Source organism: Balaenoptera physalus (genome assembly GCF_965194825.1).
Source record: "Balaenoptera physalus genome assembly, chromosome: 3".
NCBI lineage: Eukaryota > Metazoa > Chordata > Mammalia > Artiodactyla > Balaenopteridae > Balaenoptera > Balaenoptera physalus.
The window spans coordinates 50,193,187-50,210,339 of NC_138890.1; the positions used below are offsets into that span (position 1 = coordinate 50,193,187).

Sequence of the window (17,153 nt, forward strand, 5' to 3'; positions counted from 1 at the left end):
TAAGCCGGCCGGGCAGAGCGGGTATGGAAAGGAAGGGAGTCTGGGGCTGGGCCGGTCCCAGCCTCGGTAGTCCACCGGGCGTGGCTGGGGGGAGGTCAGGCCCGGACTGGTGGCCTGGGCTTCTTGGCTCCTGGGCTCCGGCGCCCGAGGTCCCCGGGCGCAGGGCACCTCCAGGGGCGGCCGGGTCCGGCCGAGTGGGGAATCCCTGACCTGCGCGGAGGGTGGTGGGCGCGCGTGCGCACTGAGTGGGCAAGCGTGTCTGGGTACTGCAGGCGGGCTGTGTGCTGGGTGTGCGGACCCGCGGGTTGGAGGGTGTGTGTGCGGGCGTGGGTCTGTTTATAGTGTGGGAGACCAGTTTTGGAAGCCGTGTGCACACGTATTGAAGAGGAAAATAACTCTTATTGGGCGCTTTCCAAGTGCTGAACTAAGCTCTTTACATGTATTAAACTCGTTTAATTGTCACTTCCATCCTCAAAACGAGTATGATTATTATTATCCACATTTTACCGGTTAGGAAACCGAGGCCCTTGGAGATTGGGGTCATACAGTTAGAGAGTTGCGAAGTCAGGATTTGAACTATGGCGTTTGACTCCAGACTCTGTGCTATACTGTTTCTGTTGAACATATTTTGCCCACTGTCGGAGACAACATTTGGGTGCATTTGCAGGGTAGCTGTAGTGAATTTTGGGGAGCGATTTGGGGTGTGGAGTTTCTACATATGCGTGAGTTTTCCGCTGTAGAACATTTGTCTGCAAGAGTGTGTGAAGTTGTGTGTACATGAAAGTGATTGTATTATATATTCATTAATTGTATGGGAATTTTGTGGGTGGGAATTTTGTGCAACTGAGTGAGACTTCGTGTTTTGGTTGGAGGGGGGGACTTTTGTGGATGATGCAGAAGAATCAGCAACGTTTATCCCCACCCCCTTGCAGAATGACAGTGCAGAGAAATCTGTGGATTCCTAATGCATCATTTTTATTTCACAGCATTGTCAAAATAGAATTTAATCAGCTCTTACTCATTTTCCAAACAATGCGGTAGGGTAGAGGGGAATTCAGCACCTGATGAAAGATTCGGAAAGAGGACTCTCAATTTTTTTTTCATTCCTGACAATGGATATTGCATTAGGAGGCTGGAGTATTTATTAGCACAAACTCATAGCAATCCTATGATGTATTAATATCACTATTTTACAGCAGAGAGAACTGAGGCAGTGAAAAACCAATAATGGTAATAATAACAGCTTCCATTTATCAGCACTTTCTGTGTGCCAGGCACAGTGCTTTATGTTTAGTATCTCATTTACTCTTTTCAGCAACCCTAAGAGAGAGTCACTAGTAGTAGCCTCAATTTTGAGGTGAGGAAACTGAACCCCCAAAAGGTTAAGACTTGCCCAAGACTAGTAAGCCTTGAACCCTGGGCCTTGTCTCCTTTCCACTATCCTGGCTGTGTCCTGGAAAGATAATGTGATCAGGGCCTGGCACTTCACTGGAGCACTTGATCATGTCCTTCTGGAGGCTGCAGCCGTGAGTGTCTTGTGTTCTACATACTTATGTGACCCTGTTTTCTCCCACCCATGTGTGTCCGTGGGTATGGCATGGCACTCATGCTGAGGGTTGCTGCCTGCCCCTATTCCCACCCCAGGGCCTTTGGGGCCCCAGGAAGCCGTGGGGTCTGACTCATACGCTAACCCCCAGTGCTGCCTGTGCCTTGGGCCCCGGATGTTCTGGGTTGGGTTGGCCGACCTGATTTGAACACCTCAGAATTGTAGGAGGTCGGTTGTCTGCCCCCCTCTCTGGGTACTACTGGGTAATATTTTATTCTTGCACTCACTGTGATTTAACCACAGCAACCTGCTTTTTTTCCCCTTGGACAGGCCAAGTTTATTCTTGCCTGAGGCCTTTGTATGTACTGTTCCTTCTGCCTGAAACACCTCTCCCCAGCTCTTTTCATGGCTGGTTCTTCCTTATCTGTCAAGTCTCAGCTCAAATGTCACCTCCTCAGAGGGGCCTTCCCTGACCTTTCTATGCAAAGTAACCCCTTTTTTCACTTTCTGTCATATTACTATTATATGTATTTTTTAATACATTCATCATGCCCTGAAATGATCTTGCTTATTTGCAATTGAGAAAGTACGTGTGTAGATACTGTATGTGTCAGGCATACAGTAATTTTTACTGCTTGCTTGTTTGTTGTCTTCCTCTTTTCCTAGAATAGAAGGGAGAGAGCAGGGACCTCTTTAGTCTTCACGTGTGCGTTCCTGATACTAGATAAAGAGTGTCTGGGGTAAGGCTTTGCTGGGTTTGTTCAGCAGATGAGTAGAATAGAAGCAACTAGAATAATGGTGCATTTCACAGATGAGAAAACTGAGTCCTAGAGATGGGAAGGCTCCTGTCCCAGAGAGGTAGTGGCAGAGTCAGGGTGAGAGCCAGAACTTGCTTCCCAAGGCATTTGTCTTTTCTTCTGATAGTCAGCAAACACTTCCTGACAGCCCTCTGGCCTGGTGTTGTGTGGAGTGGCATGGTACTCAGGTGAATAAGGTACTGGCTCTGCCCTCCAGGAACTCGTTGTGGACTGGGCAGAAATGTGCCATGAGCGCTAGCTGGAAGGCATAGTGTGCCAGCAAGTGCCCGGTAGTAAGTCTGACTGGGGTGTGGAGCAATTTGGGGGTGCCAGATGGTCAGGGGGCTTCTGGAAGGAGGTGACTTCAAGGCCGGGCCCAGGCAAGATGCTGAGGTGCAGAGGGGGGCCTGGGCCCCTTCTGCAACTTAGGCTAAGAGGATTTGGGCTAAGGCTCTGCTGCACTGGGGGAGCTGACCAGCTGGGCTAGGAAAAACCCTATGGTCTTGACTACCAGGCAGAGAAGTGTCAGTTTTTCCCCCGTCAGCAGCACTGGGAAGTGATCAGAGCATTGGCAAACCCAAGCGTGCATGAGAATCCCCTGGGTGGCTTGTTAAACAGATTGCAGGGCCGCGCCCCCAAGCGTGTCTGATCCAGCTGGTGGCAGCGGTGCTGACGCTGCCGGCCCAGCTGCTCTCTGAGAACCTGTGGTGTAGTGTGCCTGATTTAGGGTTCAGCACACCTGGGAGGGTGCTGCGTCTGCTTCCTCTTCTATAGGATTACGTGACATAAGTGCTACTTCCAGGGTGGTGTGAATTAATGAGACAGTGTGTGTCAAGCGCTCAGCACAGGGCTGGCGTGGGGTAAGTGATCCATCACTGCTGGCTGCCGAACATCGTTAAATCTTATTAATGATGCTGATCAGGAGGCTGTTGAAGGGATTTCAGTGGGAGATGATGCAGATGGTCTGATTTTGCATGCTTCGGGATAACTTGCCTTGAATCCTCTGCCACCTCTGGACCATGCTGTGTCCTCCCTGGATGGGTCATCCTTTGTTTTGTCTCAGACGTCTTTCCATCCCTGTTTGGAATAGTGGCAGTAGACATGTGGGAGGGCCGCAGAGGACATCTGGCCCGAATTTCCTCAACAGCACCCAGCACCCCAGCAGGTGATCAGCCAGCCTCCGCTTGACCAGCCCCAGTGCAGGTCAGGAGTGAACTGCCTTGTAGGCGGCCCCTTCCAGTGTTGTTACAGGTGGCTCCCCGTTGTGGGCCCACCTCCTCTCTCATCCCTCTTTTTTCCCTCACTGCTCACCTGACCACTTGGAGGGAGGGAAGCGGGACGAGAGAGAGGGAGGGCAGTAGGAGGTGTGGTGAAAAGAGCACGCACCTGGCCACCAGAAGACTGGGTTTGCTTCCCCTCTGTGTCACCGCTGTCCCCGCAGCCTTGAGCAGGTCCTCCTCCCTTGGCTGGCTTTGGTGTCCCAGCTGCAAAATGAAGGGATTGCAGTGGCAGGCGTCTTAGGGCGTTCTCTTCCAGAAAACTGTAGCCCAGTGACTGGGCCGCCCTCCCTGGCTCCAGTAGTTGCCAGGCCTTTCTGTGCCCACCCGCCCGGCTTCTTGCTGCTGCCCCCCACCCCCGCCTGCCCCTCCTCTTCCTGTTCCTCTTTGGAGAGTGTCTGGAGCCCCCTGGAGAGTGCCCAGAAGGAAGGCACAGGGAAGCAGGGAGAAGCGCCCCTCGTCCTGTGGGAAGCAAGGCTCCCTGGGCCGCAGAGACAGACCTGGGCGGCCGCCATGGCCTGGCCTGGCCGCTTGCAGGAGGAAGTCCTTGATGTTTTTCCCCGTGACCGGCCCCGGACAGTCGCTCTTCCGATAGGAACGGATGACTGGGCTGAGGAGCTCTGGGCTGAGGGGCGGCTGGCTCTTTGTCTGGGGGCTGTCCCCGGGCGGGGCTGAGCTCTCCTCTCCCCAAGGAGCCCACCCCGAGGCTGTTGCCTGTGTCCTTGAGCACCTGTGGGGTGGAGAGACCCGGTGGCCCAGGCAGATGTGTGAGTGTGTGTGTGTGTCGGGGGGGAGGGGGCTGGGGGCTGGGGTGTCGTGTCACCAGGGAGTCATCTACTCAGAGACCAGAGCTGGTGCTTTTAGGGCAGGCGTGGGGGTGTCCCATGAGTCAGGGGCCCTTGGTTTGGTCTCCACCCGCAGTGGAGGACGCCTGTACCGCTCTCACGCTCTCAGCTGGCCAGCACACCCTGGTCCTGTGCCTTCCTCACGGCCAGCTTCATCTCAGTGGTCTGAGGGACCCCAGTTCCTGCCACACCCCCACTGCTGCCTCTGAGGTGCTGCCACCCCCCACCCCCAACCTCTGGGAAGAGGAATGGGGGTCTGAGGACGGCAGCCCTGACTTCTAGAAAACATGAAGGAATCTTTCAGACACAGAGGGTAACATGCAGACACTTGGGCATCCACCCATCCAGCTTAAGAAGGAACGTATTTTCTGTTCGTGTGAAATTTCTCCCCGATCATCTCCTTCCCCACCCCTCCAGAAGCAAACACGTGTTCTGAATTTAGAGCTTATTCTCTTGTATTTCTCTAGTTTTATTATTATAAACGTATACATATGTATTCAATATTTAGTATTATTTTGTTTGTTTTCAAATGTTATTTAGATGCCATCATACTGCCTGTGTTCTTCTGCAACTTGCTTGTTTCGCTTAGTGTTATATCTGTGAGATTCATCCCTGTTTGTGTCTCTAGCTCTGGCCTATTTGTTTTGCACAGCTGTATAGTATTAGCATTCCCTGGTGTGAAATGGCTTCAATATCTTTATTCATTTTCTTCTTCATTAGGTTGTTTCCAGCCTTTGCTATTAAAATAGGACATCTCCGGCTTTTATCTGGGCGGTCTTGCCCCCAGAAGCTCTCTTCCTAACCACTGTGGCTCCTGTTGGGATAGTCTACAGAGTGTTCTCTGGCTCCCAGTGGGTCCTCACAGCATTTCCACAGGGAGAAGAAACCAGGAAAGTGAGGACTGCTCAGGCTCACTTGGTGAGGGAGCAGAACCAGGAGTTGAACCCATTAAACCCTCTTTTCACCATATTTGGTACGAGGGGAATTCTCAGAAGTTGTCGTCTTCCCCCTTGGAGGAGGGAGTTACGGGGCTGGAGAAAGCCTTTGTTGGATAAACCAGCTTTGGGCATTTTGGGGTCAGGTAGACAGGAGGACAGTCGAGTCTCCCTTCCCTTTTGTCCCAAGGTTGGGCCTAGTGCCCTTTGTCCCTGTGGCTGCTAGTGGATGTGCTCCTCCTAGGTGAAGAGAGTCACAGCTGCTGGGAGGGAAGCCGGGCTTCTAGGCGCGGAGTATTTGCACCTGTGGATCCCAGGAGCTGTGAGGAGGCGAAAGAAAGCGGGCTGGGGTTGCTTGCGCTGCCTTCTCAGCCCTTCTTAGGGGGCTGTTGGCAGTGGGGAGTACAAGCTGGGGACTGATGATCAGGTGGGGCTGTTCTCCTTTGTCCCTTGGGAACCGTGCCACCTTGAGCCCAGCTCTGCACCTGTCTTGACTCGGCTTCCCCTCCAGCAAAACAGGTATAAGGCCCCATGTGAGGGCCCACAGGCAATGGGCGGGAAGCTTCGCCCTTGTTTCCAGCACCAAAGTCTGGTGCTTTTCTTCCCGCCTTTGTCACCTCAAGCCCAGCCCTGACCTTCCTGAAGCCAGATCCTTTCTGGCAGGTTCCAGGTTGAAACTCTCCTTTACAGTTGCCAAGTCTCCATCTACCGAAGTCCTTGATGAGAAAACTTGTCCCTGGACTTTTCCTCCTTATTTATGATTCTGTCTCTATAGCCTGTCTGTCCACGTGAAGCAGATTCATAATAAGGAGGCTCCCATCCCTGCCTGCAGCCCTCCAGCCTCATTTGGTGCCAGAACAATAGCCCTTTCCTATTGTTCTGGCCCTGTCAAGCCACTTAAATTAAAAACAAACAAACACAAAATTAAACTCTCCCTTTAAAAGTGTTACAAAATAACATGTATTCATTAGAGAAAACACTCCAAAAACTCAAGCAATACTAAAGGTATAACGTAAAAAATGAAAGTTGTGTTCTTTTCTCCTTCTCTCCTGCCTGTATTTTAAAATTAATTTTAAAAATAGAACAGGACTAGATTCCGTTGTAAAGAGTTAAAAAACTGTAGGTAAAAGAAAAGTTTCTTTTGATTCCAGTCCCCTAGCCCAAGTCCTTCTCTAGATGTGTCTATGAGCAGCAGTTTGGTGTGGCTCTTTCCAGACCTTTTTCTATGCATATTTAAGATTTCATACATATACGTATATATACACACACACACACACACACACACACACATATATACACACGTAGTTGTGTGTTGTTTAAAAAATAGTATCCTATTATACATACAAATCTATACTTTGGTTTTTTCCTTAACAATTTTTTTTTTAATATAAATTTATTTATTTATTTATTTATTTTTGGCTGCTTTGGGTCTTTGTTGCTGCGCATGGGCTTTCTCTGGTTGTGGCGAGCGGGAGCTACTCTTCACTGTGGTGTGCGGGCTTCTCATTGCAGTGGCTTCTCTTGTCGCGGAGCATGGGCTCTAGGCGCACGGGGTTCAGTAGTTGTGGCGCACGGGCTCAGTTGCTCCGCGGCATGTGGGCTCTTCCCGAACCAGGGCTCGAACCCGTGTCCCCTGCATTGGCAGGCAGATTCTTAACCACTGTGCCACCAGGGAAGTCCCCATAACAATATTTTATGGGCACCTTTCTGTCATTGCAAAGCAGTCTGCGCCATTCTTTTTGATGGCTGTATAGTAGTCCATTGAATGAATGCACCATAGTTTATTAAACTAGTCCCCACTTGATGAACATTCAGGACATTTTTGCTGTTACAAAGTGTGTGGCAGTGCACATCTTTGTCCAGTCTCTGTGTACAGTGACACAGAGATTCCTGGCTTACTTAAATAGGCGATTACCCCAATCAGTTACCTCTGACTCTTTAGATAGTTGAAACCTCCTCAAGTATACTTTTCTACAAGAGAACTTTCTTCTCAGCCAATCAGGCATACAAGCGTGATTGTTGATGTCATTGAGAAAGGACATTCTTTAGTGTGGGCAGCCAGCTATAAGAAAAGCAAATGTCCACAAGGCGGTGAAACTTCCTCTCTTTGGTCAGGCAAACCACACCTGGAGTGTTGTGTCCAGTTTCAAAGCCAGCTGCAGATAGGGTGGGGGTGGAGCGTTGAAGGGGTGGATGGGGAGGGGTCTGGAAGCCAGTCCCTACAAAGGGCGATGCAGGGAACAAGGGCTAATCTGCTTTGAGAGAATGCTGCAGGTTCCAAATCTCCTCAGGGCTGAGATGGAGAAGAGGGTCATCTTGTTCCTTATTCTAGGGGACCCCAGGAAGCAGAGCAAGGGTCAGTGGAAGCAGAACTGGGAATAGCCTAACTACAGCCAATGCTGGCTGCCCAGGGGAGGCTTCTTGAGGAGGAAGTTGGTCTGGGTCACTAAAGATGGTCAACCAGAGTCCCCTGGCTCCCCTGGGGACCAGATAAGCACAGGACCGAATTTCCCCTGAGCTTCCTTTCATCCTGAGAGTCTAAGCCTTGTTGACTGCTGGCAATCAAGGGCAGACTGGTACCTGATGCAAAGTTAGCTACACATAGAGGTAGGGACCTAGAACCTGGGGCATGTTCCAGATAGTGGGACAACAGGCAGGACTGGTGTCCTCCCCATGAGGCACAGAGCCCTGTGCCTCTCAGTCAGTGCAGGCCAGTGGAAAGGGCACCGATGTTGGAGTCTGATAGATCAAGGCTGGATTCTTTGTTCTGCCACTAACTAACTAAGGCTGTGTGTCCTTAGGCAAGGGACTTAACCTCTCTGAGTCTGCTTCCTCATCTGAAAAATAGGGATTGTGCTATCTAGCCGAGAGGATTGGTTTCCTTGCTGGAAAACAGGAATAAGAATTTTTATCTCTGTGTGGTGAGAAGAAAATGACGTAATAATGTTGGTAATGATGCCAGCCTAGTGCCTGGCATATGGTAGCACACAACTGTCAGGACCTCTCCCAGCTTTAGTTAGATGCTCTTTGGTCGACTTATGCAGCGTTTCCAGCCAGCTGATGGCCCTGGTCCTCCCCACTGTCCCTAGGCTGATAGTGTAGAGCCTGGGTCTTGGAGGCTAAGTGGGGGCAGTGGGGCTCCCTCTGTGGGTGAGTCAGTGGAGGGGAGGGGGGAAAGAAGGACACAGAGACGTGTGCCGTGTTTGAAGGACACAGTTCTCAGGCTGAGCTGGAGAGCCTGGGTGCCGGCCAGAGAGGAGGGCAGGACCTGGGGAAGGGCTGCAGACATCATCCAGGGGTTTCTCACTGCTCTTGGGGAGGCGACAGCACCCCTGATAGCACTGCAGGAGGATCGATGAGGCAGGGAAATCTGCTTGGGCATTGGGAGGGGTTGGAGCTGGGGAGAGCAGGCTTTTCAAGGCCAGAAGGTTTTAGAAAGGGATGACAATAAATTGCAAGTTCTGGAATGTTAGAACTAGAAGGGGCCTTAAAGTTTGTCCAGTCTTCCCCGTTATGTCGTATTATTGCTATTGTTGCTAACCTCTCCTTTTAGAACACTGAGGCTGGGTGATGGACGATATCTGCCTTGGTGTACCTTGACTGGATCCTATGATTCCTGAGCCCCACCTGTTCCTCATATTACGCCCCATGCCTGCAGCCTCTTTATTACTGAATTGGTTGGAAAGACTGATTAAATCTTTGGCTCCTCACTGGTGAGGATGCTAGGGCGGGCTCCCTGGGTACAAACCATCTAAAGTAGGTGCTGTCTCTTTGCTGACAGTCATCAAGAGGGCACCGCCTGCTCTTTGATGGTTGGACCTGGAGCCCCAGTTTCCCTGATTGTGAAATGGGTGAGGAGGACTGGTGGTCATCACGAAGTGCAGATGTGGACAGATTTTTGCTTTAGTTTGCGAGGTGCTTTCATGGTGCCTCACTTCCCGTTAGCCCTTGCGGGACTTGCAAGATATTCCCATTTGCAATTGAGGAAAATGAGACTCAGATGATTCCTAATCTTTCATGAGCATGGCCTTGGTCGATGGGCTTCTTGTAGCTTCAGCTTCACCAGCTATGGTGTTGTCCCAGTGTCCCTGCTTAACGATTATTTGCAGTTCACAGAAATTAAGTGGATGCCACAACCAATCAGCTGGGCACAGTTATGGGGCTGCTTCAACCTTTTAGTAAGAACCTACTGAGTGCCAGGTACTTAGTGAGGTACTATTATTATTATTGTTTAGGAAATTTTATTATGAATTGAATACATTTCTTTGTTAAATAAGCAATTGGGAAGTAGAAAGTGAGAACTCCCTTCCAATTATACATATATTATTTCATTTAACTTCCTTAATCTGACGTGCAGTGGATTCTGTTATTATTCCTATTTTGCAGATGAGGCAGCTGAGGCTCAGCAAAGGTGAGGGGCTGGTCCAGTATCACACAGCCTGCAGGGGTGGGCAGAGCTCGACCAGGGGGAGGCAGGCGCAGGTGAGGCCCCAGGTGCAGCGTGTAAGGAGGGCTCCCGCTCAGGGTTGCTTGCGTGCACTTGGGCGCCCCCTTCTGTTTTGCACCCTGCGTGCCTCACCTGCTTACCCCCAGATCCCGCCCTACTGGGGCCCTTTCTTCCTGACTCCAAGGCTGTTTTATCTCCAGTGTGCTGGGTCCCCTCTCTTTCCTTGCCTTGTGGCTGGCTCCCAAGCCAAGGCTTGGGTCTCCATGGATCCTTAGGCCAGTTTTAAGTCATCACCCAGTTTCTCTCTGGTCCAGGCTCCTCCCTGTGCCTATGAGGGAACTGAGGTACAGAGAGTGGACAGCTTGCCCATGGCCATCCGAGCAGGCAACAGAGTAGACATCAGGACCTCTGATTTCCTGTCCTGTGCCTTCCTCCTGAAGACCCCTTCCCTTCACCACGCTGTCACCCCCACCCACCAGCATCCCTGCCAGCCCCTGCCTTTGCCTGGGGAGGAGGCTGCTGGCCACCGTGACCTCCCAACTCCCAGTACCAGAGATCTACTCAGGAGTTTTCCTTTGGTCCAGGGAGAACTTCACTTCCCCCAGAGCTGCAGGGTCTAGCTGACCTCAGGATGCAGCCAGTGCCCAGTGGCATTAGATCAGACTAAGTTCCCAAGTGGTCCTCAGTTTCCTCATCTGTCGAACAGACATCAGCCATGCCTTCTTTCCAAAGCTGTTGTGACAGAAAAACAGTGCTTGGGAAACTCTAGGTATTTTGCTAATGTTACTGGCTATGCAAATTCATATCATTCATTCATACCTAGGAGCCCCTACTTCTGGCACCAGCACATGGCTGATCACAAGGCAGCTTCTGATGGGCTGAAGCATTTCAGTGCAGAAGCTGGAATGTAAATTTAATTCTGAATCTAGCCTTTTTCAACCGTCATCGTCCTCTTGGGTGGAGGTTGCGATTTGGGCCCACGTTCCCACCCCCCGATCCCCTTAGCTGCTCACCTATCGTCCTGTCATGCTGGCTCCTCCTCCTCCTCTCTTGGGCTGGTGGCTCCTTCGGTTTCAACAGGATCACCTCCGTCTTTTCACTCTGTGGTCATTGCCTGACCTGCCATCTCTCTGGGCCCTTTTTTGCCCCTAAATTGGGACTTTCTGGTTCCAGTGGGCACCCCCAGGCCTCTCAGGGTGGGCTGTGGGATCCCACCCCCCTGCCCTGAGCCAAGATCTTGTCTTGGAAGAAGGTCTGAGCTGGCTGCCTCTTCCCCACCGACGGTTTCTGTTTTTGGAAGGCAGGTTGGTGTCCACTGCTGGTGGGTCACCTGATCTGTAGCTTTAAATTTAAAGGAACCAGGCCCAGGTGGGTATGGAGTCTAGGCCAGACTTGGCAAGAATGTGGATGGGGCCTCTGCTTTGCAGTGGGATTGCAGCACAGGAGCAGAAATGGAGGGTGGGGGCAGTGGCAGACTGGAGAGAGAGCAGGCACCTTCCAGCTCCATCCTGACGTTTTGTGTGACCTTGGTCTTCCTGCTCTGGGGCCTGACTGCTGCCCTCACACCATGAGGGAGGGTCAGATGAGCTCATGCCCCGGGACGCCTAGGCGCTGAGCTCCCGTACTACCCCATGCAAGGCGTGTGGGTGGTCAGCGCCTCCTTCCCCTGTCCACACCCACTCCTGCGGTCTGTGACGGAGGGGAAATGTGCTGTCAGCCGGGGAGGCAGGACAGTGATGCAGCCTCGCATTCCGAGAGCTCTGGGGCGCCTGGTAACGGGCTTGGCCTTGTTGCCCTTGGATATTCCTGTCCAGCTCTGTCATCCTGGGAATGAGTCCCCTCTCCAGGAAAGGCCTAAAAACCACACAGACCAGGAGGAGAGTTCCCATCTGCCCGGCGGTCATCCTGGAACTGCCGCTGACCATCTGGGCATGAGGTCAGCAGAACGTGGAAATTCCCCATTCCTCTCTTTGTGTTTCTTTTCTCCAGAAGTCCAGACCCTCCCTTGGGCAGCTCCTCTGATCTCCAGAGAGGACTTTCTCACAGTAGACTGTTTGGTCTGGGCTCCCTCTGCCTGTAGCCTGTTTCTCCCCCTGCCCCCAAGCTGCCCAGGCTGGAGTCAGGAGAATAGCCCTGCCTGCCCCTCCGCTGCTTCCCGTGAGTCCGCTTCCCTGTTGGCTCCCCAGTGCTGAGGGAGAGCATGCGTGGTTTGGAGGATGTGGAGGCGGGGTTTCAGTTCCTGTATCCTGCATCCTGCTCTGTCGCTTGGCCTTACATCTGGGCATCTCTGAGAGATTTTGGCTGTGCCAGCCTCCATTCTAGAAGTATATGGCTGTCCAGGTGCCTCTGGTCCGTGGATCACGGTTAGGCTGTCAGGATGTTTGCACATGGCCTGTCAGGAGACAGGCGTAGGGTCAAGGGGTCCTCTGGCTCTTTCTGTCTCTCTGTTCTGATTAGAGATTTATTGGGGCTCTATTCTGGACTACTCTGAAGATACCCTGGTAGGCCAGGTGATCTTGGCCCCTGCTCTGACGGAGCTTCTAATCTATTGGGCAAGCCAGATGTGGAGTAAAAACATTCCCAAATCATCACATAATGTCAGCTGTGAGTTCCATGTAGGGTGAGTGTGGAGTGGTGAGCAGGAACCCAGACACCTGCTGTCACTTATCACCAAAGGTGGCTACGGCCCTTCCGGCTCTTGGTCTCCCCATTTGTGAACTCCATTCAGCTCTTAATCACGGCTCACCTCCCAAGTGCCAGGCCTGTGCTGGCAACAGAGATGAGGAGAGCATGCTCCTGCCCCCAGGAGGTTCTCAGTCAGATGCACATAGGCTTACCCCAGTCGTATATATTCCATACTGGTCATAAGGGCTTGCTGGAGAGGCACACAGGAGAAAGGGGAGCATAGAGGAAGGACGCCCCCAACGTCTACCAACGTTTCAAGCTCCTTGCTATATGCCAGTCATTGTGCCAAGTGCCTTACCCACACTGTCTTTTAATTCAGTGACCACTTCAAAGCTTTATTGCTCTGCTGTGTAACATTGACCTTTCAAGTTAAAAATAAGTCCCCCCTAGCTGACTGGTGACTTTTGTGTTGGGTGTGTGGGCAGCTGTCCTTTGCCTCTGTGGGGCTCAGCAGGGCGTGGGTGCCTCTCAAGTGTGTGATTCTCTTTTTCGTTAGTCTTTGGCGGAAAGGTCCCACTCGCCAGAACTTTGTTTTTCCTCCCGGCTCATGGCATCGCATGGTAATGTGGACCCTCTGGGCAAAATCCTTGTTTATCTCTTGTGCTGCAAGGCAGGGGAAACAGCCCAGAGGGTACCCGATTTATAGCCCCATGTTACCCTACAAACAGGCCTGAACTTGCATTTTGCCAGTCTGGCCTGAGTGTTGGCAGCTGTGTGAGGATAGCAGGTGATTAGCTCGGCTTTCTTAGGTGGAACTGGATTTTCATCTTGGCCCTTACTTGCTGGCGTTGTAATCCTGGCTGAGTTACTTTACTTAACCTCACCAAGCCTCCATTATAAAGTGAGGATAACTTACTATGTATTTTAGGGTTGTTGTGCAGTTTGAGATAATGCATCTGAAGGGCTTAATGCAGTGCCTGGCAAGTAGGTTAATGAATGGTGGCTGTTATTATTAGTCCCTTTTTACTCTTTTCTTGCAGTGAGCACTTGTGGGTGCTCAAAGGGCCTTTGAGGACTCGTGACTGAAATCGTTTTGGCCCTGGGGGTGGTGATCTAGGGAGGGAGGTTTCGGGGCCTCAAGTCCTTCTGAAGTCCCCGGTGGAGGCCTTTGGAGCTCTTTCGTGGTTAGTAAGCTCTTTGTAGGGCTGGAGGCTGAATCAGTTTTTCAGCCTCAGGGCCTTTGCACTTACTATTCTCTCTGCCTGAAATATTATTCCCCCAGATATCTGCATGGCTAGTTCCCTCACCTCCTTCTATAAAGTCCCTGCCTCAAACTTCCTGCTTAATTTTTGTCCATAGATGTTTTTTTCACCCCTAATACTATGTTCATCTCTCTCACTATGTATCTATTTATCTACCTCCATTACTAGAATGTAAGCTCCAAGAAGGATTTTTGTCTGTTCTGTTTGCTGATAATTACCTAGCACCTAGACTAGCACCCAGCACAGAATAGATGCTCAATAAATAATTGTGGAATGAATGAATGCAAGAAAGAAGTTTCTCTGCTAAGTCACAGAACTCGGATTCTGAAATCACTTTGCCCAGTGGTTTCAAATGAAATAAAGCCGGTGAAATTGAACAGAGCACTTGCTGCACAAGTAGATGGTGCTTTGATGGAAAATCCATCTGTTCATTAGAACTGGAAGGAGGAGGTTGACAGTGTCAATTCGTGTAGTAAATATTAGTCAGGGGGTTTTCTTCTTGTTCTTTCTTTTAAAAAAGATAGTGCACATATAAATGGAACTTCGGATTGGATTGACTTGCTTATCCCTTTGGGCACAAGCATTTCATTTTAAAGATCACTGATTTAGTGTAAGACTTTCATTTCCCCTCCTCCGGGAGGGGAGGGGACTGCCCACAATCCCACAGTGAGTTAATAGCTAGACTATTTATTCATTTGATAAGTGTTTATTGGGCATTCCTGTCATAGCTAACACCATGCTGGACGCTGTGGATGCAGTGATGCAGGGTCCTCTTCTTCTGGACCCTGTCAACAGGACATGAGCTCAAGTGTTTTGACTCCAAGGCCCAGTGCTCTTTCTTGTACTCCACATTGCACCTCACAGTTGACTGCTGTTCCAGATGAACCGGTGGTACAGTGAGGCTGCTAAAAGAAACTGATGCCGTTCTTAGGTTGCATTAATAGGGGCAAAGTTTCCAGATCAAAGGAGGTGACTGTTCTGCTCTGCTGTACTGTGGCCAGCCAGTCTGAAGTGCTGTGTTCTCTTCTGGGTTATGGTGACTGCCTTCTGGGGCACTGATTGACTAGGACGCCTCAGTGGCTTGGCCAGCCCCCTGACATACTGCTGTTGTCCTTACAGCCAGGCGGGCACCACGGCAGGGGCTGAGCCACCATCATGGAAGGGAGAGGACCATACCGGATCTACGACCCTGGGGGCGGCGTACCTCTGGGCGAGGCGTCCGCAGCTTTTGAGCGCCTAGTGGAGGAGAATTCCAGACTGAAGGAAAAAATGCAAGGGATAAAGATGTTAGGTAAAGCAGACCCTGCACTCTGCCTGCAAGCCTCCTCCCTGCAGCCTGCAGTGCCAGCTGGCATATGCTTCTGCCCAAGTCATCCCTCTCCCTCCTGCCCCACAGCTGTGTCTTTGTGTACTTCTGTAGCACGGTGGCAGTATTCCCAGCCCTGTATCCCTAGCACCCCAGAACCATGATGACAAGACTCAGAATACCTTGAGGGACTGAGGAGGAGGCCTGGGGTGGCGGAGAGGGAGCTGGCAGGCCCAGTTAGCAGACAGGGAAACAGAATGGCCCATCTTCCAGAAGGACCAGAAATGGGGAGAGCTGGCATCACCAGGGCAACCAGGGTACGGTCTCCAAGTGTTAGAGCAGGGAGCTGAGCTTGGCTTGAAGCAAGGCGGGAGGAGGCCCCTTGGTTTCTCTGTTCCTGGCTTTTCCTCAGCATGTCGCCACTGCTCAGAACAAGCCTGCTTACCTCCACATGACTGACTGGTCCCCATCTGTCAGTACCCAGCTTAGATGCCATCTTTTCCTCCATGAGAGGCTTTCATTGATTTCCCCATCCAGAGGGGACTCTCTTTCCTCCAAACTCCTAAAACTCTTCCTTTGCCTTGCTGCAACATTCTCCGGGCCTAGGCTTTGGGGGTGAGCACAGCTCCCGATTTTCCAAATGCTTTCTCCTTGCTTGGCAGATCTCTCCTTGGAATGGCAGATTGGGGGAGGAGGGATGGAGTTTCCCTGTCTCCACTTACAAAAGAAGGCAAACGAGGCCCAGAGGGGTGGCTGATGTTATGGAGGGTCTCCTCCCTTCAGGCAGTCCCTGACTGCGGGCCGTAGGCTGTGGGTAGCCCCCCGGGACCATGATGGTGGGCCTAAAAGAGCCCCTGGCTTTGTGGAGTCCCCAGCCAGGTGCGATGGGAGTGGGGCAGGAAGAGGGTGCCGGGGACCAGGAGTTTGTTCTAGATTCCCCTCTGCTCCTTTTCCCCTGGTTGCAGGGCTCTTCCTTATCAGGCCTGTTTCTGGTTGTGGGCTAGAACGACGTGTGTCCCACTCAGCCCACAAGGTGATGCAGGGAGTGAAACCCAGGGCCTGCAGCTCCAGAACCCAGGTAGAAGCAGGCTTAGAGGCTTGGGATGGGAGAACGAGCACACTGAACTGAGTAATTCCTTTTGTTCCTCCTTCCCCCATTGTCTCCCCAGGGGAGCTTTTGGAAGAGTCTCAGATGGAAGCGTCCAGGCTGCGGCAGAAGGCAGAGGAGCTGGTCAAGGACAGTGAGCTGCTCCCACCGCCGTCTCCCTCTTTGACCTCCTTCGACCACCTGGCTGAGCTCACAGGTACAAGAGGAGCCCAGGCGGTCCTCTGCCTTGCCCGTACTCCTTACTCTCTAATCCCTTAACCGTGGACTCCCTTCTTTTTTTTTTAAATTTATTTATTTATTTATTTATTTATTTATTTATTTATTTATTTATTTATTTATTTATTTATTTATTTATTTATTTATGGCTGTGTTGGGTCTTCGTTTCTGTGCGAGGGCTTTCTCTAGTTGTGGCAAGCGGGGGCCACTCTTCATCGCGGTGCGCGGGCCTCTCACTACCGCGGCCTCTCTTGTTGCGGAGCACAGGCTCCAGTTGCTCCGCGGCATGTGGGATATTCCCGGACCAGGGCTCGAACCCACGTCCCCCGAAGTGGCAGGCAGATTCTCAACCACTGCACCACCAGGGAAGCCCTGGACTCCCTTCTTAATCAGAAATCCACCTCTCCTTCATTTATCCTTAGGCCGCAGGCCATTCTCCCAGTCATGTTCTGGCTATAGAATCCTCAGAAGGTCAGATTTGGAAAGGACTTGAGAATAACCTTGTCCAAAAATAGCTGGTGACTCAGGAGTCCTGAGGCCCTGGCAGACATTAGAAATGGATCACAGCAATCCACTGCACCCAGGATGTGGACTCAGGATCTTTATCAGCGTAACTTATTCAGCAAATATTTAATGAGCAGCTACTATGTGCCAGGCATCGTGCTCCAGGCAGCCACTTCGGGTCACTAGAGTTGGCATCTGAGTCAGAAGCTCTCTGGTCTGGCCCCCCTCCTTCCATTTTACAGGTGAGGAAGCTGAGGCCTGTGGAAGGACTAGACTTGCCTATCA

At 51.4% G+C, this 17,153-nt stretch overlaps 1 protein-coding gene and 1 long non-coding RNA gene across 9 annotated transcripts in view; one reads left to right on the forward strand and one right to left on the reverse strand.

The window, feature by feature from the left end:
• Positions 1-17,153, forward strand: part of TNIP1 (TNFAIP3 interacting protein 1) — a 51,907-nt gene that overhangs the window by 6,158 nt on the left and 28,596 nt on the right. For 6 of the 8 annotated variants that reach the window (XM_082455627.1, XM_082455628.1, XM_082455626.1 and 3 more), the window contains exons 2-3: positions 14,854-15,025; positions 16,210-16,344. In XM_082455627.1, coding sequence (XP_082311753.1) covers positions 14,890-15,025; positions 16,210-16,344 — 271 coding nt within the window. In that variant the 5' untranslated portion in view covers positions 14,854-14,889. The remainder of the gene's footprint in view (positions 1-14,853; positions 15,026-16,209; positions 16,345-17,153) is intronic. The other 2 variants (XM_082455633.1, XM_082455632.1) reach the window with 1 other exon arrangement.
• LOC309657761 lies at positions 26-14,844 on the reverse strand. Its single transcript, XR_014261882.1, has 3 exons — positions 10,861-14,844; positions 3,730-3,827; positions 26-3,420 (listed from the first exon to the last, which is right to left on the reverse strand). It is a non-coding gene; the product is annotated as an uncharacterized lncRNA (long non-coding RNA).